This window comes from Triticum urartu, chromosome 7A (assembly GCF_056163025.1).
Source record: "Triticum urartu cultivar PI428250 chromosome 7A, HENAU_Tu73, whole genome shotgun sequence".
Lineage (NCBI taxonomy): Eukaryota > Viridiplantae > Streptophyta > Magnoliopsida > Poales > Poaceae > Triticum > Triticum urartu.
In genome coordinates, this window is record NC_141879.1 from 194836116 (window position 1) to 194861057 (window position 24942).

General features: G+C 45.4%; 1 protein-coding gene across 12 annotated transcripts; it reads left to right on the plus strand.

The window, feature by feature from the left end:
• Positions 1-5267: 5267 nt before the first annotated feature.
• Positions 5268-8195, plus strand: LOC125520862 (uncharacterized). Of its 12 annotated transcripts, none has more exons than XR_015611015.1 (7): positions 5269-5624; positions 5912-6044; positions 6153-6284; positions 6646-6707; positions 6917-6991; positions 7134-7261; positions 7431-7593. XR_015611015.1 is itself a non-coding variant. In XM_048685896.2 (7 exons), exons 2-7 carry the CDS (start codon positions 5997-5999, stop codon positions 7711-7713), a joined length of 450 nt encoding a protein of 149 aa, XP_048541853.2. In that variant the 5' UTR covers positions 5269-5624; positions 5912-5996; the 3' UTR covers positions 7714-8195. The 12 variants fall into 12 exon arrangements, 8 of the variants coding, with proteins under 8 accessions (XP_087391918.1, XP_048541853.2, XP_048541855.2 ...); XM_048685896.2 differs by lacking the exon at positions 7134-7261 and adding an exon at positions 7682-8195 and having other exon boundaries at positions 7493-7593; XM_048685898.2 differs by lacking the exon at positions 7134-7261 and adding an exon at positions 7682-8195 and having other exon boundaries at positions 6917-6934; positions 7493-7593.
• The last annotated feature ends 16747 nt before the right edge of the window (positions 8196-24942 follow it).

Below are 24942 nucleotides of genomic sequence, written 5' to 3' on the forward strand. Positions count from 1 at the left end.
TAACACAATATGGCACAACTATCCTCAGCCAGGTAAGATAATATGAAAGCAACATTGAAACAATGAATGAATGGGCAACTAGAGCAACACTACAATTTAGTAATGTGCATGATATGAGATAGTACACTCATGCAGCTCAGTATGCACAATTACCAGGAAGTTTTCTTTACAAAAATCAACATTGGCGCCTTTAACATTTTGCTACAACTAATTTTAGATCAGATAAAGGTTGGATTCACGCCAATTAACAAAATACATGCTGATGTAAAAATATAGTGATATACAACACATAATTACATCAGCATTGGAGCACAGGTAATTCCCGCAAGATATTTTCCTCGAATACAATCCCAATGAAGGAAGTCTTCTATCATTTAATCTTATTTTCTAAAAGATAGATGGGTAAGAAACATGTAGAAAATATGATCAGAATGCTATAAAATTTCATGATGCGAGGATACGCACACGCTTCTTAGAATGGAGTTGACATTCTTTTGCTGGACTGGAGCAGACTAGTTCTTTGGCCACTGGAATCTGCTTATTATCAGTGGGAGTTGGGTTTCTCTGTGCTGGAGCAGTATGTATGAAAAATGGAGTTGGTTTATTATCTCCTGGCGTTTGGATCTTTTGCAAAGACCTAGTTTGTAACCCTTCAGATTCTAACATACCTGTCTTCCCCTTGCATGCCTTATATAGAAGAATGGTGCTTCAATTATAAAACATGCTACAACAAAGATGGAATAGGTACTGAAGAATAGAAATGCATGACATATTGACATGTATTCCCTCCATCCGGAAATAAATGGATGGGTCTAGGCGTATTTCAGTTCTAGATACATCCAGTTTTATCCATTTCTGCGACATGTAATTCGGATGGAGGGAGTATGATGTAAGAGCTAGGGATACGACAAGACAGCACAGTAAAAAACACTGAAAACCCACTGCAGAACCAAAGTAATCAAACCCACTGATATGAGATAGTACACTCATGCAGCTCAGGATGCAAAACTACCACGCAGTTTTCCTTACAAAATTCAACATTGTGGCCTTTAATCATACATTTTGCTACAACTAAATTTAGATCAGATAAAGGTTGGATTTATGCCGATTAACAAAATACACGCTGATGCAAAAATATAGTGATATACAACAGGTATTTATATCTGCATTGGAGCACAGAGAATTCCTGCAAGAATCTTTCCTCACAGACGATACCAGTGCAGAAATTCTTCTATCTATTAAGCTTATTTTCTAAAGCAGAGATGTGTAAGAAACATGTAGAAAATATGATCAGCATGCTATAAAATTTCATGATGCAAGGATACACACACGCTTCTTAGAATGGAGTTCACATATTTTTGTTGGACTGGAGCGGACTAGTTCTTTGGCCACTGGAATCTGCTTATTATTAGTAGGAGTTGGGTTTCTCTGTGCTGGAGCAGTATCTATAAAAACTGCAGTTGGTTTATTATCCCCTGGCGTTTGGATCTTTTGCAAAGACCTGGCTTGTAACCCTTCAGATTGTAACATAGTCGTCTTCCTCTTGCATGCCTTGTATAGAAGAATGGTGCTTCAATTATAAAACATGCTACAGCAGAGACATGGAATAGGTACTGAAGAATAGAAAGGCATGACATATTGATATGCATGTATTACCCATATCACGGGCCAAGTTAGAGCAAGGACCTTGTGGGGTGAAGAGGATTCAACATCTTTCTGCAAGTCTTCTGAAGAACTGCCCTTTAGATGTTCCATCATATTGGGTATCATTAACATCAAGTTTATTGGCCTTTACATTGCTTCGTGATGTTCTTGTGGATATATATATATATATATATATATATATATATATATATATATATATATATATCCCTAATAATAAAGCACGGATTGACTCCGTAGGTTCACCGTCACAATACGCTTCCGTCCAGTCGTAATACGCTTTTACGATTTATATAGACAAAATCGTTATAAACGAGGTGGTACTAATAGCTCGTCCGACCTGATACGTTTTACATATCGCTCGAGTTTGCACCACCTGGGCCGAGCTCGTGCGTCACGCACTTATCCTGGCCCAATGCGCCACCTGGGCCGAGCTCGTGCGCCACCCACCTATCCTGGCCCATTTAAGACACATCGAAGCAAAAATAGTGCTGGTGCAAAGAATCAAACACACAACCTCATGCTGAATAACTAGCGTCACTACCATTGGGCTGGCGGTGGTGGGTTGATAATGAGCAGCGTTGCTGTGCATAAGGGAGCTGTCTCAGGGATTTTGGTCTATTCGCTTGTTTTAATGGTTGCACCGCTGCTGGATCTGCTATGTGGATAAGGAGGCTCTCTAGGTAAGGGTTTTTGGTCTATTTGCCTTTTTTTTAATGGTTACACCTATCGGAAGCCGTTGAATGTTGCTATGTGTACTATCGATTGCAAAAAAAAGAATACGGAATGAGCACCGATTATATTTACTTGCTGTTATTTGTCGTACTATCATAGTTTAATGTTCATGCCTAACACATCTTATGAATACATTATCATATACAATAATTAAAAGTGAGTGAAATATTAGAATTAAATATTTCTTAACAGAGAAGGTAATTGGAGCACACTAGGGCTTGCTGACAACTAAGATATTCCTTAACTCTGGATGTCACCGATGTCATTGCTGAGATACAGAGGGGATACCGGGAGACGGAGGGATGAAGAGTAGAGAGAATGAGACAACAGAGCATCTTTCTCACGCTGGCTGGGAGGGGGGGAGCACTCCACTCCATTTTACCATCTCTCCCGCAGCTCTATGTGACATAATCATGCAATATCAAATAAATTTCATCCATTCAAAAAAAATTTGCTCCGTGAAAAAATCCTTCTATTTTTGAAATTAAATCCGTAGACCATAAAAGCATATTTTCGAGAGGATAAACGCGTAGACCATAAGATGTTGGTATTGTAGGGAGGTTTGTCCCAACGAAGAGATCATCATGTCGTGCATGTTGCTCGACCTGGGCCTTTCACAACCTGTGCTCGCCCAACTATCACGAAAATAAGGCAACAATAGCTAAAATAATTAATAAATTACAATGGAATCAAAATATATACTTTTTTTAATGGTGCAATTGGTTGGATTTTGAAATGCGTATTTCCTTAAAATTGGAAGACACCTTTTTTGTCCCGTTGCAACGCACGTGTATTTGTGCTAGTATATATATATATATATATATATATATATATATATATATCCCTAATCTCTCCCTAATAATAAAGCACGGATCTCTCCCTAATAATAAAGCACGGATTGACTCCGTGGGTTCACCGTCACAATACACTTTCTTCTCATATCATAATACGCTTTTATAATTTGTATAGACAAAATCATAATATAAACAAGGTGATACTAATTCTTAGCCCGTCCGCCCGCTACATCTGACCCATCACATGACTTCGTGTGTGGGTTGCAGTTTATGATTTAAGTGCATGGGCCAAGCTGGGCCAGCTGCGCCCCTTTCCTTCTTTTCGTTGATTCAGGAGAAAAAAGTGCGACCATACCATGTGATTAAATAATCCCACATCGTCCCTTTCAATAAAAACAATCAACTTATATACGGCCGAGTTATACTAGAAACAAGCAGCCTAAAAAATAAAAAATAAACGAGGGTGAGATGTGCGTCTCGACAGTATGCGGTTATGAAAAAAGAAAAGAAAAAAGTCTCGTGGAGACATTGGCATGCGTTGTTTGTTGACTCCCAGGGTTGGGTTGGCCGAGCACCCAGCTCGCCGCACTCGACGGCCGAGCAGCGCATGCGCCTCAGAGCGTCTCGAAGAAGCCGGCGACCTGTGCACTCCACACGGGTGCATGGAATCAACCATTCAAACGAGCCAGGAGCAACCTCTGCTCGACCTTCGACCGACTGCATGAACACAACATTGGACCCAGCTCCTCCACCATAGGGTTGGCCGAGCACCCAGCTCGCCGCACTCGACGGCGCCTAGCGGCCAGATAGCGTACGAGCCATGCGGACAACACTCTCCCCTATCCTACGCTTCCGACAGCACTCTCCCCTAGCCTACGCTTCCTCTGTCCCAGCTATGATGAACAAGGATCAGATAGTAGAGCGCTCTCTGCCTGGAAGGGATAAGGTTGGTAGTGGATCCATAAAAGTTGTCTCTCTGGAAGAGATAAGGTCAGGATGGGTCCACGTGCTTGAGCTAAAAACAGGATAGTTCACCAATGAAAATCAAATATGTGTACTTTATTATTTTACACTATAGTTAAATAAAAATATCTCAAATTAGTATACTCTCATATCAATATTATTTGTCTTAGATTTTTTTAGATACATGTGACGGTTTTAGATACGGATACCAAACGGTTTTAGATACATCCATCTATATCTAGACAAACCTAACAAAAATATTATGATATCTAAAATTAATTGGTTTTAGATATATTCATATCTAGACAAATCTAAAACCAATATATGGATAGAAGGAAGTATCTTTGATTTTAGGGACGCGGATGGGACAAATAAAATGCATACTATAGGAAAAAAATATCCTTAGTGCTAAAAGGATGGACTGATTGCCAACTCATGTCCCATATACTATATATGGTCCAAAATACAAATGCAATATCTGTATAAATGCATCTGTCACTTATCCTAATATTTATATAGAAGATGTGCTTATGAATTATGACACATATTTTTTCTTTTTTATCAGCTTATATTTATATAGGTTCATGAAAGGGGAGTAAATTTTCCCATGATGCTACTCTAACTTTTTGCTGCATTTATAGAAGATGTGCTTGGTGGATCATTAAGATGACAATAATTTTTGCCACACCTTCCCTCTACTTGGTGGTCGAGCTGGCAGGAGAAAGATGTATGGACTGGCTATGGCGGGAGCAGCAGATGGGCGGATGTTACGCCATCATCCTGTGGAGGACATGTACAAAATGTGTGTAGTACGTGATATGTGACCACGTCTTCACTGGCAATCCAATTGTCGCTTGTCACTGAACCATCCCTCTCCTGGGCACCGCCAGATAGAAGCTCGCGTTGCTGAGGAGTGAAGGTCTTGAGACATTATTATCAAAGCCAGAGTGTGTGATATTCTCCCGTTGCAACGCACGGACCTTTTTCCTAGTAATAATAAAGCACGGATTGAATCTTCGGGTTCACGTCACGGCGTTTTTCTAAAAGAGTCCATGTGGTTTAGAGGAATCAACCCGCAATCTACAGCAATCTGACCGTAAAAAGTGAAAAAAAAACGATTCATACGCGGCCTGACTCGCCCGTCGTTGACATCGCAGCCCGCACGAGAACACGAGGGTTCCGCCGCCGCCGCACCCACATCCATCCTCTCCGCGATGCCCGTCCTCGCTCCGCCGTCGTCGAATCCGGTCGAGCTCGTCAGGATTCGCCGCATCTCGCGCGACGCCCATCCCGTGCACCCAGCCCCCGCTAACGACGGGCGCCCAGCACCATCGACGGCGCGCGCCTCCAGCATCCACCTCCCTAGGAGAGCTCCTCCTGCCTCCGGCGGAGGCGCATGAGCCGAGCCCGGCCATAACACGCCCGTGGCCGTGGCCAACAACAACCTCCAGGCTGCATCAGCGTTCGGTGGTATGTGCATGCTTTCCACTGATTGATTTTGAGTGCAAGATTTTTCTGAGTTGGGGCATCACCCATGGGTGTTGTGTACATGTTCAATACACACAACCGTTTCTCTTATGACTTCTTCACTTAATGGTCAGACACAATTTAGCAACCGTGAATAGACGCCTAATAGGTTTGTTAGCTGCTTCCGAATGTTCATAATGTGTAAAACGATTCAATTTTACTATGATTTTGTTTGAGAAGTTGAATCTGCAACGTACTGATAACATTGACTATATACACCAACACTGCAGGCCAACTCTTGATGGATTTCCAATGTGCCTCCGGCCTCCCATTTTTTTTTCAGAATCTACTCCAATGAGTGAATCATAGCCACCAATGAACAGGCACCCAGTGAAGATGTCACACTTTGATGTGAAGTGCCTGGTACAAATCCTTAATGCTCAATTAATATTTGTTCGTTAACTAGCTCCCTGGAAGTGTCAAATGACTTCAGACAAATTCTAGCATTGAACCTATTATCATTTTATACAGAGATCACATTCATCACCAGGAAGGTTCAAGATGTTCCGCATCAAAGGCGTCGGCAGTGCTACAAGAGTTGAAGAAAGACGAGGTTTTGGTGTTGTTACTACTATCTGTGAAGTGTCAAACCTGCCGAAGAAGGCATGCCTATTTTTCTCGTTGTGTTCTGATGCCGATAAATAAACCCAAGTGTGAGAAAAATGTTGGCGAACAGATAACAAAAGCTATCCGGACTGATGTCAGAAAATTATTATGGTAACAATAAACTATACTATGTTTTAGGGAACTATAAAACAAAGTCGTTTACTGTGGTAGAAAAAAGTAGTACAGTCAATCATGTACCTTTACAACAGAGAAACAGGGGATATGCTGTGGAAAAAACGGCATATGATAAAAGCACAGACTTAAAATGAATGCTCATGTTTTCTTCCTATAAAAGAGAACTCTTATCATATTATGATTGATTACAAGGACTACACTTAATTGATTTGTTTTCTGTTAGGAAGAAAATATGTTGTTGACGGGGATTTTAAAAAGCTTGAGGTGGTACCGAACGGGAAACAGGTAAATTTCTTTTGTCAATTTTCATACAGGTTTAACGCTTCTACTGTGTTCCAACCTCCCGCCTGGTAGTATCTCTATAATGGTGTTGTGACCTGGCTTGATGTTCTGCATTATATATACAATTTCCTCCATGTATCATTGCTAATTGTTTTCCGTACTGTGGTATGCCGATGCCGATTTTACTCATCAGTCTTATCTTTGTGTCACAGTTCATGGAGTTATTTGAGGTATCATCCTTTTGATATAGAGGTGGCATTCCCATTGTGTATTACAAACTTGAACTGGTACTACACTTTCCTATCATTAGTATATCAGTTGATCAAGCACTTGATTTCTAATACTACCAATTGTGTCTTTCTGACTGAACCTGTGGTAGTTCCATGCTATGCACTCATTCCCCTCATACCATGGTTTTTTTGGTTCTAGGTAATGGATGTATGGCTTCATGTATCTTCATCTCTATTTGGATGATTTGGTGCGAGTTTCTCCGGTGTCTATTCTGATTCCAGTGGCTTGTTCTTTCTAGCAAGACAGTGCTTGTGTTAATGCCTATGGTAGAATAGCATGTATTATGATTAATAACTACAATTAATCTGCATATTGAGTAGGCAAGATGGTCAACCATCAAATTGAGTGCTAGCATTAAGCTTGCATGCTGGTCATTCCTTCTCCACTTCTCTGTTTTGCTATGTTCTGAATATTCTTAATTTTGAATACTTGCAGGTACCTTCCGAACTGAACTTGAACACTTTCATGCTTCTGAACTAAATTTTGAAGACATGCAGGCAACTTCATTTCAAGCATCGGGTTGACTTGAGGCCTGACACCGGTGAGGCCAGAGACGGCAGTTCAAGGCGGTGGCCGTTGACAACGGCCAGGAAGCTAGGTTGCCCGTCTACCATCTTCATATGTTGTCCATCTCCCCCTCTGCTTTTTTACGTACATCTCTCACCTCCATTTCTTCCCCTTTACAGAAAAAACTAGCACGTCTCTCTCCCTCGCGTGAGTGTTGAATCAGTCCTGTGAAATTTCTATGCCCAATATGTGCCCGGGCGTCGCCGACACTCCGTGCCTGCCACAACGTCAGCCCTCCCGTTTCTGCACTGTCGCCACCACCGGCCGGTAGCCCGTGCAGCCACCTCAAGCATCCTCCACCGCCCATGCCATGTCCCCGATGTAACGCGGGATCTGCCTCATGGGCGAGGAAACCAGAACCTTGGCCGCCATCTCACATGCGACGGCGTGCACCTCAGTGTGCGGTGAGAATGATGCATTTTCCCAATGGGAGATCTTTCTTCAGCTAACTTAATGTTCTTACAAGGATAGTTTACAAGATCGTGGTATTATTGTAACAGCAGTAGCCATGGAGACATCAGGTGATCCTTATGAGCAGAACTATCATGACGTCAATAGAATTCATAAACTTGCAGTTTATTTGCTCTATTCAATAATGCTTTCAGTTTCAATGAAAATTGTTAACTGGACTCCCATGAGTGTGGTGGTGTATTATTCTGCAAAAAGTTGTTTTTGTCGCCTTTTAGTGTTTTCATTAACATCTATGGTCATATACGATGCCTGACAAGATGCGAATAATCAGCCACTTAGTTCTTATCTTTATTTCCATCACACTTTTTATTTCCATCACACTTTTGGACAATTAATTAGCTTTCGTTGCATCATGCTTCTGGATAATGAATAAAATGATGTACCGGTTTGGGTTACTTCTTCATCAACCTATGTTCCACTCAACATTCTTCTTTTGGATTACTTCTTCACCAACTTATTCTCCACTGGCTTTCAAAAAAAAACTTATGCTCCACTCTACATTTATATCATGGAAAAATACTTGTCTATAGTGACCTTGTATATAGTTGTTTTAGCGGGCATGCGTGTTTGCATTTTTCTCTTTTTTACCCGTTGCAACGCACGGGCCCTTTTGCTAGTGTGTGTGTGTGTCTATATATCAGTGTGTGCAATTATATCTGACATGCATGGAAGACAACTTGTTGGGGATATAGCTACTAGGTATGACCCGCCCAGGAGGGGCCGGGTCAACCCCAATGGCGGGTTACAAAAGAAGCCCAGTAATATTCAAGGTGATAGTTTATTAAGACTTGTAGAAGGCCTAAGCCCAGAGGCGGCTTAAGGCCCAATATTGTAAACCGCTGTATGTAAAGAAAGACTTGTAAGGAAAGGCATATAAAAGAAGTCACCGAGCCGTACACGTTTTATGAGCCGGTCGGGACTCTGTAGGCTGCCAGGCGTCAACCCATGTATATAAGGGGACGACCTGGCAGCGGCTTAGGGCAAGAAACAAGAGATCGATAGCCAAGTTAGCTGATTAGCTCCTTGGTCATCGAAACCCCAGCAATCCAACACAACTAGACGTAGGCTTTTACCTTCATCGTAAGGGGCCGAACTAGTGTAAACCTCTCGTGTCCCTTGTTCCGATTAACCCCTTTAAGCTTCTTAGTTGCGATGGACCTACGACTAAGTCCTTTTGCTAGGACTTTTGCTATGACAATTCCACAACAGTTGGCGCCCACCGTGGGGCCAGCGCACGGTGGATTTGAGTTCTTAAAGGGCAACTTCGAAGGGCTCAAGGGATACACTGTGGGCTAGATGACCAAGAGTCGTCGCGGAAAGCTCTACATCGACGACGAAGGCTGGGGCCCCGAGGCCGGCTCAATTGAGTACGGGTATCGGGTCCCCTTCGGCGGAATCCATGTCTTCATCGGCCGGATCGGCGAGTCAGACCCTGAGCCAGACATCTACACCAACCTCATCGAGACGGCTCAGCGCGCGAGATCCGCCCGGGCTCAACCTGCCGTGAAGCATGCCTTCGTGGGTTGCATCCATGGAGGTGAATTCTCTGAAGGATCAATGGACGGTGGTGAGACGGCCATCTGTTCCGATGCTGCTTCATCAACAGGTGAGACAGATTCTTTGTATCAGCTGCAAGATGGCATGCTTGGGGGCTGTTCTGATGGCAGCAGTATTCCGGACCCCTTTGAGCCGCCGAATCGAACCGGAGTCTTCATGGTTGGCACTCAACCCGGGCAGAACTCCACGGCTGCAGCAGCAATAACCACTAGGTCGGCAACGGCCGGGTCAGGAGACCCCGCGCGCTGCTCGACTCAGATGCTAATGGACCTCATGGACAAGTTGACGACTCTGTTGACTGCTATGGTGGAGCCGGCGGATAAGGCTCAGCATGACGCGGAGGTGGCACTACTATGTGAAGAGATGGCACAAGCCAAGGAAAATTTAGCAGCAGAAGAGGTCAAGATGGCCGCGGAGCGGGCGACTTTAGATGTTCGTGCTCAGCAGCTTCAAGCAGAGACTTTCCGGCTCTCGGTGGATCTGAACGCGTCAAACGAGGTCATGAGGAGAAGGCACGAGAAAACTCAGTCACGTCTGCCTCTGACGTACGATCCTAGGAATCTTTTCCACACACCCGGGGTTGGTCCAAGTAACCCGCCGGAGGCAAACTGGATCGCGACACCCGGGGCAGGGGCGCCGGTTCAACTGCGGGCCATGGAGCCACCTCGTATGAATACCGCCCTGCCTCAGTACACACCAATACCACCGGGTCACTTTTCTAACCCTTTGGAGAATCTCATTGCTGCATCGGCTCGTTTGGCGGCTCTCCCGATGGAAGGCGACTCTCCGACAACAATTGAAACACGAAGGGTGAGGGAACTTCTTCAGATGGCCCTGGCACAGCAGGATGCGTACTCTTACAGTCGAGACAGAATCCATTCAACCCCTCGCCCAAGCCGGAGCCCGAGCTATGGCAGACATATGGACTCAGCCGCTATGTCGAGCAACGCTCAACGCCATAACCAACCGTGCAGGCATGAGCCGGCGCAGGGTGGAGCCCTTAACTTGGCGGATCAGGAATCCGTCAAGAGGCGGAGCGGGCGGTTCAACTAGCAGCTGAGCAGGCGGCTCATCAGGCCTTTCCAGTTTATCCAGCAGCCGCTATTGAGGCAGGAGTAGCCACGAGAACAGGAGGTGTCCCTTGCCTGGTGCCGGCTATACGTAATGAGCGCTTGCCAAAAGACTTTAAAGGGCCTCGCAAGGTGCCTAATTACACGGCCGACTTGCAGCCTGGGGCATGGATTGAAAGTTATGGGATGGCGATGGAGCTGTTGGAGGTCAGCGATGCAACAATGGCTAAATATTTCACTATGATGTTGGATGGAACGGCTCACACTTGGTTGAAAGGGTTGCCACCCAATTCCATAGGCTCATGGGCGGAGTTAAAAGCCCGGTTCATTCAAAACTTCAAGGACACGTGTAAACAACCTATGTCAATCGTGGACGTGACTAATTGTAAGCAAGAGGAAGGTGAGTCCACGACCCATTGGGTGCGCCGGGTCAAGGAGATAATACATTCATCTGATAAGATGGATGCCGGCTCTGCAGTCTTAATGTTGGAGAAAAATTGCCGTTTTGAACCTCTGAAGCAGAAGCTGGGGCGGCTCAAGCGTGACTGTAATGACATGGGCCGATTGATGGCGGCCCTGGTCAAATATGCTGATTCTGACAGTACCAAGGATCCCGTGTCTGATGAAGAGAAAACAGGGAAGGGAAAGAAGAACGGCAACGGCAAGGGTCACCAGCATAACCCGGCGAATCAAGGAGGTAATAAACGTAAGGCTGATGAGTTTGTGGCTAACACCAATACACAGGGCAACAACCAATGGCGCAAGGGTAGGCCACCTCCTCGGTCAGGCGGGTCAGGTCCCACCCTCGAACAACTATTGAATGAACCTTCTCCAAGACACGACACCCAGGAGAAGCCAGCTACCCATCTATGGAAGGACCGTACGATCATGAAGGCATTTAAAAATTCCAACATGTTTGATGGTAGTCATGGGCCTGGCGGCAGTTTAGGCGGAGGCGGCTTTCATGGCCCTGGCGCTGGTTCAGGCGGGGGCGGTTTTCATGGACAGGGCCATTCGGCTAACCAGGGTGGCTATAATTAGCAACCCGACCAATGTAATCAGCAGCAACAGCAGCAACAGTCCGGGTATTAGAGCAATCCAAAACAGTTGAATAGTGGGTAGTACCACGTATTTACCACTAATTTATGCAAAAGGGACCAGAAGCTTCATAAGAGGGTTGTCAATGTTGTTGAGCCGGCGATTCCATGTTATTTGAGGTGGTCAGAACAGCCTATTGTGTGGAGTAGGGAAGATCACCCTCCCCGGGTTGATAATCCGGGTTTCTTAGCCTTGGTGGTGGCACCTCAGGTGGGTGGATATAAGTTCACTAAGGTGCTCATGGATGGAGGCAGTAGCATCAACATCCTCTATTATGAGACGTTTCGTCGGATGGGGTTGACTGATAAGAGTCTTAAACAGTCCAACACTGTTTTTCATGGTGTTGTGCCTGGTAAGTTGGCATACCCAGTTGGTAAGATTGAACTGGAAGTAGCCTTTGGGATGAATATGATTTCAGGGCTGAGAAGTTAACTTTTGAGGTGGTTAAGATCAAAAGCCCATATCATGCTCTGTTTGGACGGCCGGCTTATGCCAAGTTCATGGCTCGGCTGTGTTATGTGTATCTACAGCTCAAGATGCCAGATTATAAAGGCACCATCATAGTACATGGAAGCCGGAAAATAGCCCTGAATGTGAAGAGGGTGATGCCACTTATGCTGAGTCTGTTTGTGCGACAGAGGAGTTAAAGTTTTATAAAGATAATGTTTACCCGACAGACATGCCATCTTTGAAGAAGCCAACTATGGAGCATGAACCGGTGTTGAAATTCAAGTCAGCCGATGACACCAAGATGGTCGATTTTGTGCCTGGCGACTCATCCAAACAGTTCATCATCAGTGCCAACTTGGATCCAAAATAGGAAAGCGCGCTCATTAAGTTCATCCGTGAGAACCGGGACATCTTTTCATGGAAACCTTCTGACATGTCGGGTGTCCCGAGAGAACTCGCTGAGCACACTCTTAATATTAATCCGAAGTTCAAGCCGGTCAGGCAGTTTCTTCGATGGTTTAACGAGGAAAGGCGCAAGGCCATTGGAGAAGAGGTGGCCCGGCTCTTGGCGGCCGGGTTCATTGTTGAAGTTTTTCACCCAGAGTGGTTGGCTAACCCGGTGCTTGTACTCAAGAAGAATGGCACCTGGCGTATGTGTGTGGATTACACCGATTTGAACAAGGCTTGTCCGGCCGATCCTTTTGCTCTCCCTCGTATTGATCAGATCATTGATGCTATGGCGGGTTGTGAGCATTTGAGTTTTCTGGATGCCTATTCAGGTTATCATCAGATCAAGATGGCAGTCAAGGACCAGGAGAAGACAGCTTTCATCACTCGGTTCGGAGCCTTTTGCTATGTGTCTATGCCTTTTGGGATTAAGAGTGCCCAGGCGACTTATCAACGGTGTGTATAGAATTGCCTTCATAGTCAGATTGGGTGTAATGTTCATGCTTATGTGGATGATATAGTGGTGAAGTCCAGAGAGAAGGAAACCTTGGTAACAGATCTGAAGGAAACCTTTGATAACCTCCGGGTCAACAAGATGATGCTTAACCCGGCCAAGTGTGTTTCTGGAGTCCCAGCTGGCAAACTCTTGGGTTTTTTTGGTGTCTAACAGAGGTATTGAGGCTAACCCGGAGAAATTTAAGGCGATCACATCTCTAGCCAAACCAATGTGCATCAATGACGTTCAGCGGCTGGCGGGTCATGTCGCTGCCTTAAGCCGGTTCATAAGTCGGTTAGGGGAGAAGGTGATGCCTTTGTATCAAATGATGAAAAAGGCGGATGACTTTGTCTGGAGTGATGCTGCTAACTCTGCTTTTGAGGATCTGAAGAAACAGCTCGCTGAGCCGCCGGTTCTTGCTGCTTTGGTTGAGAAAGAGCCGTTGTTATTATATGTAGCTGCTAACTCACGTGCTATCAGTGTGGCCATTGTTGTGGAGCGCAAGGAGGCTGGCAAAGAACATCCGGTCCAACGGCCGGTTTACTACGTCAGTGAGGTGCTGATTGAATCTAAACAAAGATATCCACATTGGCAGAAGCTCGTTTATGGGGTGTTCATGGCAAGCCGGAAGCTCAAACATTACTTTTAGGGTCACCCAATCTCTGTGGTTAGCTCTGCTCCTCTAGGAGACATCATTCAAAATAGATAAGCCACAGGATGAGTCGCCAAGTGGGCTATTGAGCTTGGGTCTCATGGTTTGAAGTATATGCCATGTACTGCGATTAAATCTCAAGCGCTAGTTGAATTCATTAACGACTGGACAGAGTTGCAGATGCCAGAGGAGAAACCGGACAACACATATTAGACGATTCATTTTGATGGGTCCAGACAGTTGGAAGGCTCGGGGGCTGGAGTTGTTTTAACTTCTCCTCGAGGGGACAAGTTTTGTTATGTGTTGCGATTGATGTTTCCTTGTACTAACAACATAGCAGAATATGAAGCCTTGCTCCATGGGCTTCGAATGGCTAAAGAGATGAGTCTGAGCCAAGTCCGGTGCCTTGGCGATTCAGATTTGGTGGCTCAACAGGTGTCAGGCAAGTGGGATTCCAAGGATCCTCTCATGGCGGCTTATCGCCGCGAGGTCGACGCTGTTGCAGGGCATTTTAAGGGTTATCAAGTGGAACACATTGACCGCAGAAAGAATGAAGCGGCCGATGCCTTAAGCCAGTTGGGATCTCAGCGTAAGCCGGTACCCCCTAACACCTTTTTGGATGTTTTACATAACCCGTCTGTTAAGTTGCCTACAGAGGAAGATTTGGCCATTCCTGACCCGGAGGCACATTTAGTGTCGGTTACTCATGTTATTCCAAATTGGATAGTACCGTTCCTAGCTTACATGACCCGGGGTGAGTTGCCAGAGGACGAGACCCTGGCCCGACAGATAACCCGGCGGTCCAAGTCAATGACGATTTCTGACGGAGAGTTGTATCATCGCAGCATCACTAGAGCGTTTCAGCGTTGTGTTTCTCCTAAAGAAGGTTAAGAAATACTTCGTGAGATCCATGAAGGGGATTGTGGTCATCACGCCGGGTCAAAGTCTCTTGTGGCCAAAGCTTTTCGTCATGGTTTTTACTGGTTAACGACTCACGCTGATGCAGAGGATCTGGTCAGTAGGTGTGATGGATGTCAAAAATTTGCACGACGAGCGCATGTGCCGGCTCAAGAGTTGCGGATGATTCCAATCACTTGGCCGTTTGTGGTTTGGGGGCTTGACATGATTGGACCTTTCAAAAAGTCTAAGGATAAAAAGACACATCTTTTAGTGGCAGTTGACAAATTCACAAAATGGGTTGACGCAGAGCCAGTGAGTAAGTGTGATGCAGCCACGGCGGTTCAGTTCGTGAAAAAGGTGATTTTTCGCTTTGGTTTTCCACACAACATTATCACTGACAACGGCACTATTTTGTCCCAAGGTGCTATGGAGGAGTTTTGTCAACGTGAGCATATCCGGCTTGATGTTTCTTCCGTAGCTCACCCTCAATCTAATGGTCAGGCTGAGAGAGCAACTCAAAAAATCTTAAAAGGTCTCAAACCCCGGCTTATGGTTCCCTTATAGCGGACGCCTGGTTGTTGGGTAGAGGAATTACCCTCGGTGCTGTGGAGTATCAACACCACTCCTAATAGGTCTACAGGTTATACACCTTTCTTCATGGTTTACGGAGCGGAAGTGGTGCTGCCCAGTGACATCCGTCATGACTCGCCTCGCGTGGTGGGTTACGTTGAAGCTAATAATGAACAAAGCCCGACAGGATGCACTTGACTTGTTAGATGAGGAGAGAGACTTGGCAGCGGGTTGATCAGCAATTTATCAACAGGACCTGCGCCGTTATCACAGCCGCCGGGTTAAATCCAGGACCTTTCAAGAAGGTGACCTGGTGCTCCGACTCATTCATGATCTGTCAGATGCACACAAACTATCCCCACCTTGGGAAGGACCTTTTGTGGTCAGTAAGAATTTAAACAACGGGTCATATTACCTCATTGACATTCGAGAGCACAAAGACTCACGTAAGTCGGAGGAGGAGACCCGCCAGCCGTGGAACATTGCTCAGCTTCGGCCATACTACACCTGAGCTACCGTCTCTCGTCATGTACATACTTTTACGTTGTATATATTATGATAAATAATAAAGAAGGACCTCTGCCTTTTTTCCTCTTCAAAGATCATATATCTTTACTATTTTCATGGATATTAAGGAGCTGATCATATCTGAATCTAGCTTAACCTTTCTGGTCCGGCTTATGATATTATTCAAATCTAGCTATAAATCTCATGATCACTTGGGGGCTTCCTGTTCAAACATAGGTCGTATTCGAACCAAAGAGAACATAGTTGTCGTAACCCTATTGATCGGCTCAAAGCCAAACTCACTAGGGGGCTTCCTGATCGTATCCGAATCATAGCTTAACCCCTTTTGGGTCCGACTTGGATCGTATTCGAATCAGGGTCGTTAAAAACTTCTCAAGGTCATTTGGGGGCTTCTTGTTCAAACATAGGTCGTATTCAAACCAAAGAGAACATAGCTGTCGGTACCCTCTTGATCAGCGCAACGCCAAAGCCACTGGGGGCTATATGATCGTATTTGAATCTTAACTTAACCCCTTTGGTCCGGTTTACTGATCGTATTCGAATCAGAAACCCCCAAATTTCAGTTAAAAAGTTAATTTATATTGTTTGAAATTTGCTATGTTGTTTTACTGGTTTTTGTTGTCTCAAATCTAAACGATCAACACGGTTTTTTTGCCGGCTTGACTGTTTGACAATAAACCGCCAAGGCATGATAATCATCACGCATATAGAAGATTGACTTCTCAAATAAAAACTGCATCATCAACCTCATCACCCGGGTCATATAGACTGGTAGTCCAGATGCAAAGGACACAGGTATGACTGTTATTCATGAACAGATTTTCGGTGTTTTTTCATTAATCAAAGGTTGTTTCAACCTTGTTTATTTCACGTATGGTTCTGTTTTTTCCTCCTATGATAAAATCATTGGTCCTGTACCGGGTGTTCTGACCCATCCAGTGCTAAACCACCAAGCCAGTTTTTTTTTCCTTTTCTACAGGAACAGAGTTGAAATATTATAGATGTAACCGTAGATGTGATGCATATATTGACATCAGGAGCAAAGAGTCACACGCGTCATCTTATGCACGATGGCATAGGCAAAATATGTAGTTTTTTAAACTAACCTATTACAAGGCATTAAGATCCCAAAAGGTTACTGTTTCTCTCTCTTAAGACAGATCCTAAGCTAAAAGCAGGATTGTTCAGATGGTTATGACTCCCCCCTGGCCGGTTCATCTCCCTCCACTGGTTGAAAGCCGGGATTAGACCAGTCAAAGCCATTCAGAGCAATGAACTCAGCCTCATCATCAATTAAGCTGGCCGGGTCAATCTCTGGGGCAAATGTATGTTGGCGAACCGGTGGGATAAGATCCGTCACTTTATAAGAGGGAGTCGCCATCTTCTTATTCTCCAAATCAAAACCTGGCTGATATTTATCAATGTTGGTCTCATCTCCAAGAACGGTGGCTTGAGGTCGAACTCCCCCCACGCAGGCAATGAAGTCATCCTGCTCAAATAGAGCCCCGTCTTCCTTCACGGTAGGGTACCCTTTAGCTACATCCGCCGGGTCTAGATCTGGCACCCAGGCTTTGGAGCGGCTCAGGGCAGTTAGGGCTCCGGCTCTGGCACAGGGTCGTTTGATCTCTTGAAACCTGGCGGGTAAGATTGACAATTTCTGCAAGACATCGCTCAACCGATTGGGTCCTTGGTTGGCAGGAGAGATAGCAGCAAGTGCTCATTGAGCGCCAGTAAAAAACTGCTCCACTAAGGTGTAAACTGCCTTCAGTTTGGTCACACTATCTTGGCTCAGATTTTTGCTTCGCGGACCTGCAAATATTTTTTTAAACAAAGGGTCAGTAGGCGGCTTATATTACGGGTCAAAAGAAGGCATAAGTGATTAACACAGATGACTTACCAAAGATGGCGGAGACCATTTGAGACACCTGGTTCTTTAAGCTGGTGAGTTCCGTGGTAACCTCCTCAAGATCCGCTTTAGCTTTTTCAACACGTTGAATCAGCAACGTCTTTTCTTCGGCCCAGGATTTCTTTTTTGCCGTCAAGCTGGTCTTCAATTTTTCTGTCTCAGAAAGACTCAATTGGAGTTTAGAGTTAGCAGACTTTATTTCTGCCTCTTGATCCGCCAGCCGGGTCTTTGCATCAGTTAATTGGGAGCCCAATTCAGATAGGGCGTTCTACAAAACATACACAGGTGTGTCAAGGCTTAAACTAAAAGTTATAAGGGTTCAAGTCTCAAGTACTATGCACCGCAATACCACTTGACACTTGGGGGCTAATGTCTGCCAAAGCAATTTTTATGACTCTTATATATTTCAAGTCCCAAGTGCTTTACAAAGTAACAACACTTGGCACTTTGGGGCTAATGCATGATATTCAGAAAGTTTCTCAAGATTAAGCCGTATTGCAGTACTTACTGGGACTAGTAAAAGACAGTTATAAAGTTAAGTATTGGTTCATTTATGATAAATGGAGCCGACCCTTGGGGACTACAGGTCAAGTTTATGCTACTCTATTGGACTTTCAGAGGCAAAGTGTCAACCTATATCTTAAAGTCTACAGATCATTCAGGATCATCATCTGAAGACTTGGGGGCTGGCAGAGTATAAGTAAGCCGGAAAACATACCTCATATTTTAGCTGTAATTGCTTGACCATCTCAATTTTTGACTCACGGCTGGAACGCACATGACTGAGATAGCCGTACAATATGTCACTAGCATTCAGATGAGTATAGCGAGAGATATCAAGCTGTACTTTCTGCCTTTCTAAGGCCTCTTGTTTGGCAGAATGCCTGGCTAGCACAGTTGGATTACCCGACACAACAAATCTGCTGCCAGTGATCAGAACGTCATGATCAGAAGACGTTGGCGGGTTAGCTGAACCGGATGGTCTGGTGGTAGAGGGGTTAACAACGGTATCTGACGGCTCAGGAGGGTCCAATTGAGTATCAACAGCTGGGTCTTCTGGTGCTTCAGTTCGAGGGGGAGAAGTTGGCATGGCCGGTTCAGGTGCAAGATTTAATCACCTTGGCCTTCTTGGACTTGGCTTGACCACTAAGAAAGATTTTATGAGACAGTTAGTGCAATGATGCAGTTTTAAAGACACAGAGGAAAGATGATTTTTTCTTTACCCAGGGGCAGTCTTGAAGGACGGAAATTGCGTCTGAGATGAGTCGCTAGAAGAGCGAGAAACCTCCCGCAAAGGTAAAATAAAGTTAGTAATACAAGAGAATAGACTCATTAATAAAAGCAGAAGATGAAGATAAAAGAGACCTCATTCTGGTGCTTTCGAGGAGTTTGTTGTAAAACAGAAGGCGGTTCATTGTCGTTCCGGGCCTGACGGCGGCTCTCATGTTGCTGCTTTTTCAAAAGAAAATGAGGGTCCAAATAAGCCAAAGGGTGTGAAAACCTTACTTTCCGGGTTACCAGTCGAACTTTCTGTCTTGGCAAATGGGCTGAGTCGGAGGAAATAGTTACCTCTTCTTCTACGGCCTGACTGGCCCCCGTGTCATCCTGGCAATAGTCAGTGTCAATAAGGTTATTAAAAAACTGGCCAAGGGAGTCAAGGGCTACCTCCGACTCAGAATCATCGTCAAGCTTTAACAGGTCCTCAGCAGTGCTCCTTTTCTTCTTGGACCTCCGGGTCGTCTTCCTGGCAGCTATGGCGGCGGCTCTAGCCTTCTTGGCGGCTTCATGGTCATACTTGGCTTTCCAGAAGTCGGATTTGGCCTGTAAACGGATAAACATGATAAAAGGTCATGCAAGTATTTAAAACTACTGAGGAAAAACACAAAAAGAGGAGGTCAGGGGTTTTCTCACCTCTGGTGCCGGGTTAAGTTTACAGAAGGGGTTTAACCCAACTTTACTGCAGTCCTCATACTTGCCGTTCACAAGGATGGTTGACATTGAAACAATATCTTCTTTGGTTAGTTGTATAGAGTTGTAACGCAGAGAGTCATCTAGGCCTCCGCCATATTCATACAACAATTTGGATCGGCGGCTTAGAGGAATGACCCGCCACGAGATCCAGCAGCGGATCAAGTCAACGCCGGTTAAGCCATTCCCCAATAAGGCATTTATCCTTTTAAAAGATGGAATAAGCTTCTTGCGTTCAGCAGCAGTAAGCTTGTCAGGGAACACAAACTTGGAGTCCACACGCTCTGTGCGGTAACCTGACAGTGGTTTTTCATTGGCTGGAGACATATCTTGGCAATAAAACCAGGTCTGATTCCAATCTTTGGGATGACTCGGTAAGACTATTATGGGAAAGACGGCGCCCTGTCGGCGCTGAATTGAGATTCCACCAAGTTCCAAGCTAGGGCCATTGGTACACTCATTCTGGCGGTTCAGATAAAAGTACTCTCTGAAGAGTTCCACAGTCGGCTCTTCTTGAAGATACACCTCACAGAGAACTTGAAAATTGCAGATGTTGGATATGGAATTGGGTCCAATATCTTGAGGGTGAAGTTTGAAAAAATGAAGAACGTCTCTGAAGAACTTTGAGCCGGGTGGTGTAAAACCCCGATTCATGAGGTCAGAGAAGACAATAACTTCACCGTCTCTGGGATTAGGCCGTTCCTCGTCCGGGTCAGGTGCACGATAAGACATAACATTTTTCCCTGGTAAAAATCCTATGGTGAAGAATACCTTCAAAGTATCTTTAGTGACTGTGGAAGGGACCCAGTTGCAGACAGTCGGTGCTTTTGACGGCATGATGATCAAAGGACAAAATGAAAAGAAAGTAACGTGCTGGTCCAATTCAATGGTGAAGTTAAATGATGATGGTGCAAATGAGTAATCGCGGCTTAAGTAAGGGCTAATGTCATATAAGGGAAAAGTGAGCCGGCGTAATAAGCTGTCATGACTACAGATATTTGAGAAATGCCAGAAATAGAATTGGCTAAGTGTGGAGACAAACAATTTTCCTAATTTCTTGATATTATTCTGGATCAAATGGCCGTTCAAAATGGAAAATATTCTAGACCTAAAAATCTAGCACAGATGAGTTCGCGAGTTCTAATGAGGCCTTTGTACCAGGAAAAGGGATCTACTGGTATCAAGAATGGGCACAAAACAACTACCGCACGAGTATATGTTCTTTTTGGATCAAGAAGAAGCTGCATTGGAAGAACTACAAAGAAACTGTGATGAACTATGAAGAACACGCAGAAACCTAGAAACCCTAATGCGGATCTGAGGAGCAGGAAGGTAAACACTTACAACCACCGATCTTCTGCGGAGGTCGCCGCCGATCTCTGAATCGATTCAGGCTGATGCAGCGGCCAAGGTCAACAAAGACGAGGTGCTCTGTGACGGCGGCGGAGCTCAAGTGGCGTAGGGTTGCGAGAGGAAGAAGACGAAAAGAGATAAGAATGAGAAAGACCAGGTCGTGCCTATTTATAAGGGGATAAGCGAACATGCAGGCGTGAAAAATCAAGGAAGACCCAAATAATGGTTATCCAACTAAACGGACGCCTCGATTCTCGGAAGACATTTAAGGATAAAGATCTGTTGAAGATGACGTCATAGAAGGCTTTCATGTTTTCAGAGGATGATGTCATGGTGGGTTACAAAGTTTTATAGAAAGAGGGGGATGAATTTTGTCTAAGTGTTGAAGATTGACAAAGAACAAAGTTCAAGTCAACCTGTGGCCTAATGTTGGGGATATAGCTACTAGGTATGACCCGCCCAGGAGGGGCCGGGTCAACCCCAATGGCGGGTTACAAAAGAAGCCCAGTAATATTCAAGGTGATAGTTTATTAAGACTTGTAGAAGGCCTAAGCCCAGAGGCGGCTTAAGGCCCAATATTGTAAACCGCCATATGTAAAGAAAGACTTGTAAGGAAAGGCATATAAAAGAAGTCATCGAGCCGGACAAGTTTTATGAGCCGGCCGGGACTCTTTAGGCCGCCAGGCGTCAACCCATGTATATAAGGGGACGACCTGGTGGCAGCTTAGGGCAAGAAACAAGAGATCGATAGCCAAGCTAGCTGATTAGCTCCTTGGTCATTGAAACCCCAGCAATCCCAACACAACTAGACGTAGGATTTTACCTTCATTGTAAGGGGCCGAACTAGTATAAACCTCTCGTGTCCCTTGTCCCGATTAACCCCTTTAAGCTTCCTAGTTGCAATGTCCCTACGACTAAGTCCTTTTTCTAGGACATCTGCCGTGACAATTCCACGACACAACTAGTAGTTAGATTTATGTAATGAGTGCCTGTAGGAGACAACATAAATAGTAGGACTGGGGTTAACTAGCAGCAACAGGTCTCAAAAACTAAAGGGAGAACATAGATGAAAGCTACAGAATATGTATCGTTTGTACTCGAGATTAACTAGATGGAACACAAAAGTATTAAAGAACAACATAGGTAATACTAGAAGTGGTATAATACTATAATCACCAGCCTGTGGGATAGCATTGGCTGATGGATGATAACTATGGAACAACGTTACCTAAAGAACAAGTATCTTAGCTAAACTATGGAATAGCGTTAACTCTTGAACAAGACCCGTAAGAGATCAGCATGAATATACAGTGAAATGCGATAATCTATTTTCCATGCTTAGATGAATAACAAAGCCATAAATGTTGCACACAAGTAAGATGAGGGTCAACCTATCTGGCCGCCATCCATAGGAGTGAGCATCATGTGCTGACTTGTCGATGGCCCTGCAGTTGTTGTGGCTGTCCATGTCGGGCACGCGTATTCGATGCAGGGAACTATTGAGTGGGGACTATAGCTCCCTTCTGGTGTATACTTCCCTTGTTGGAGCAGCTGCGGTGAGTCGGAAGACGGTGTGGCTGAAGATGCCGATAACGCATAATGTTAAGAACAACACATCTCTTTGATCTGAAGAAATACACTAAGAGATCAACAGCAAGGTACGAGAGTGGTCACACATCTGTTGACTGAAGACTAAATTGGGGTCACACAATTTTATTTTATTTTGGTACTATCCGATCTACGCCGGATGGCTTAATGGCCGTCTTGTGCCTCCCGGATGACACTGTTAGGAATCTTCCCCGAAGAGCCAGCGACCAACGACAGAGCAGCCTGCCTCCGCCGTCCGTGGCCCCGGCCAAAACCCCGCTCCCCGCCCCACCGCACTACCGTGGTTGCGCCGCCCCTGGGCCAATCTACAAAGACTCCCCGTCATCCAGATCCGGCGGCGGTAGTACCTTCAACCCACGCAACTCTAAGATAGCCATCTAAGCACTGCTTCTGCGGCGAACTTGCGGCCCGCACCCTTACGTTAGACACCAGCCAACTGGCAGCCTAGGAGCTCCACCGCCTCGAGGGGTGCTGCTTCCCATTGGGAATCGATTGGCCCAGAATAAAAATTCAGACAACTGACGCCTAAATAAAGTGATTTGAGATGAGGGTGCGACCTATCTGGTGGCATGGTGAAGTAGGTAGGTCCAGCTGCCGAGTCGGTGAGGCCGGCACGGTTGCGGTGGCGACCGGCGCAGGGAAACAGCGATGTCACGACGGTCGACGGCTATGGGGAAGCAACGCCGGGACTCTGGACGGATCCGAAGTTGGAGCCGCTCTGGCGCTGTGAACAACGGCAGGGGTGAATCGGCTCCGGTACAGTTCACGCGGCCGTCGTCGAGGCAGCTCCAGCAGCACGGAGTAAGAGGCACACGGCCCAGTGCACGGCGGCAAATGGACAGCGTCTCCGGCATTAGGGAGGAGGGCGGCTGTGAAATTGGTGCGGTGGGGGCGCCATGTAGGAGGGGCTGAGGTTTCGCGGCTTGGGAGAAGGGAGCTTCCGGGGAGAAGGTGATTTTTCTCCCACGAGGTACGAATGGGGGGGGGGATTGGGAGGGGAGTGGAACCATGTTTTACGGACGCATTTGTCTGAAATATGAGGGGGAGTTGCAGTTCTACCCCTGCCTTTAGGCTTCTCGTCTTGGGGTGTGTAATGAGGGTCGGGGATAGTAGAGTAACTTTGCTTCTCCCCAAATAGTGGGCGAGAGCGATTTTGGGCGAGGAGGGCGTGTTTTGAAATATAGTGGGCACGAGCGATTTCGGGCGAGGAGAGCGTGTTTTGAAATAGTGGGCACGAGCTATTTCGGGCGAGGAGAGCGTGTTTTGCCTACCATGGTTTATGAATTATTCGGCACATGTCATTTCAGCCGAGGAGAAGGCGCGCTTGGATGAAGTTACGAACCTACCCTCGATTTACAACGGGCCAATTGATGCATGTCCCACATAGGACGGTAATTTCGCGTCTCCCATTTATTTGCTCGGGCGAATTCCACTGAGCAGAGGATGTTTAACGGTTCGTTCAAAATTTGGGAGAACGAGCATCCACGTCTACCTTACCAAGTCGATTTGAATCAAATTTTGAAATATTAGCTTGCCACTTCTTTTTTAGATGGAGAGATGATGCTCGGGAGTAATGTGTTTTTACATGCTCGTTGCTAGCGATTTACTATATGACAAATAGTTGACCCACTCAAAAACGGGAATCAAACCCAAAATGAACTATCTCGATTCAATGAAATAGCTCGTTCACCAGGTCAAAATAGTGAACTAAATCCAAAATTGAACACCTCAATCGAGTAGCATGTTGTACAGTATTATAGTACTCCATGAACATGTTGAAAGTCAAATTAATGAACTTGTTTGATATACGCATATATCCGTTCATGTGTGGATTGCACACAACATGTTCTCCAATTTAAATATTTGAATGCAAGTTTATATCGAAACATGGTTTATATCAGTCTTTGATGCATAAAACGCGACCTCCCTGTCTCCCAGACTCCTGCTCTCTCTCTCTCTCTCTTGCCGACAATCTTCAATTCTATCGCACGCATCCAACACACAAACCTTGTTGGTCCCTCTCGCTTTCTCTCCATCTCTCTCTCTCTTGTGTGTGTGTGTGGGGGGGGGTCTTTCTAGTTCGCATGCATATATACTCCATCTATAGGTCTCTCTCGCACTCTATGTATGATTCTCTAGTCCAAGCTAGATATCTTGGGTGCACTCATCATACGCACACAAATTCCTTGGCTCGTTGCCCGTAACTCTCTCATGCACCACTCTGTCGTCTCGGAGCTCTCCCCCTCGCTCTCAAACTCTCCATCTACCTGGGTCACACATACACATGCATATCTCACTCGCACTCG

Bases quoted from the DNA above. Each gene is read 5' to 3' on its own strand.
- LOC125520862 (XM_048685896.2), top strand. From the start codon at position 5,997: ATGAACAGGCACCCAGTGAAGATGTCACACTTTGATGTGAAGTGCCTG. The intron at 6,285-6,645 runs GCATGCCTATTT...GTTTTCTGTTAG, and splicing joins TGTCAAACCTGCCGAAGAAG to GAAGAAAATATGTTGTTGAC. The intron at 6,708-6,916 runs GTAAATTTCTTT...TTTGTGTCACAG, and splicing joins TGGTACCGAACGGGAAACAG to TTCATGGAGTTATTTGAGGT.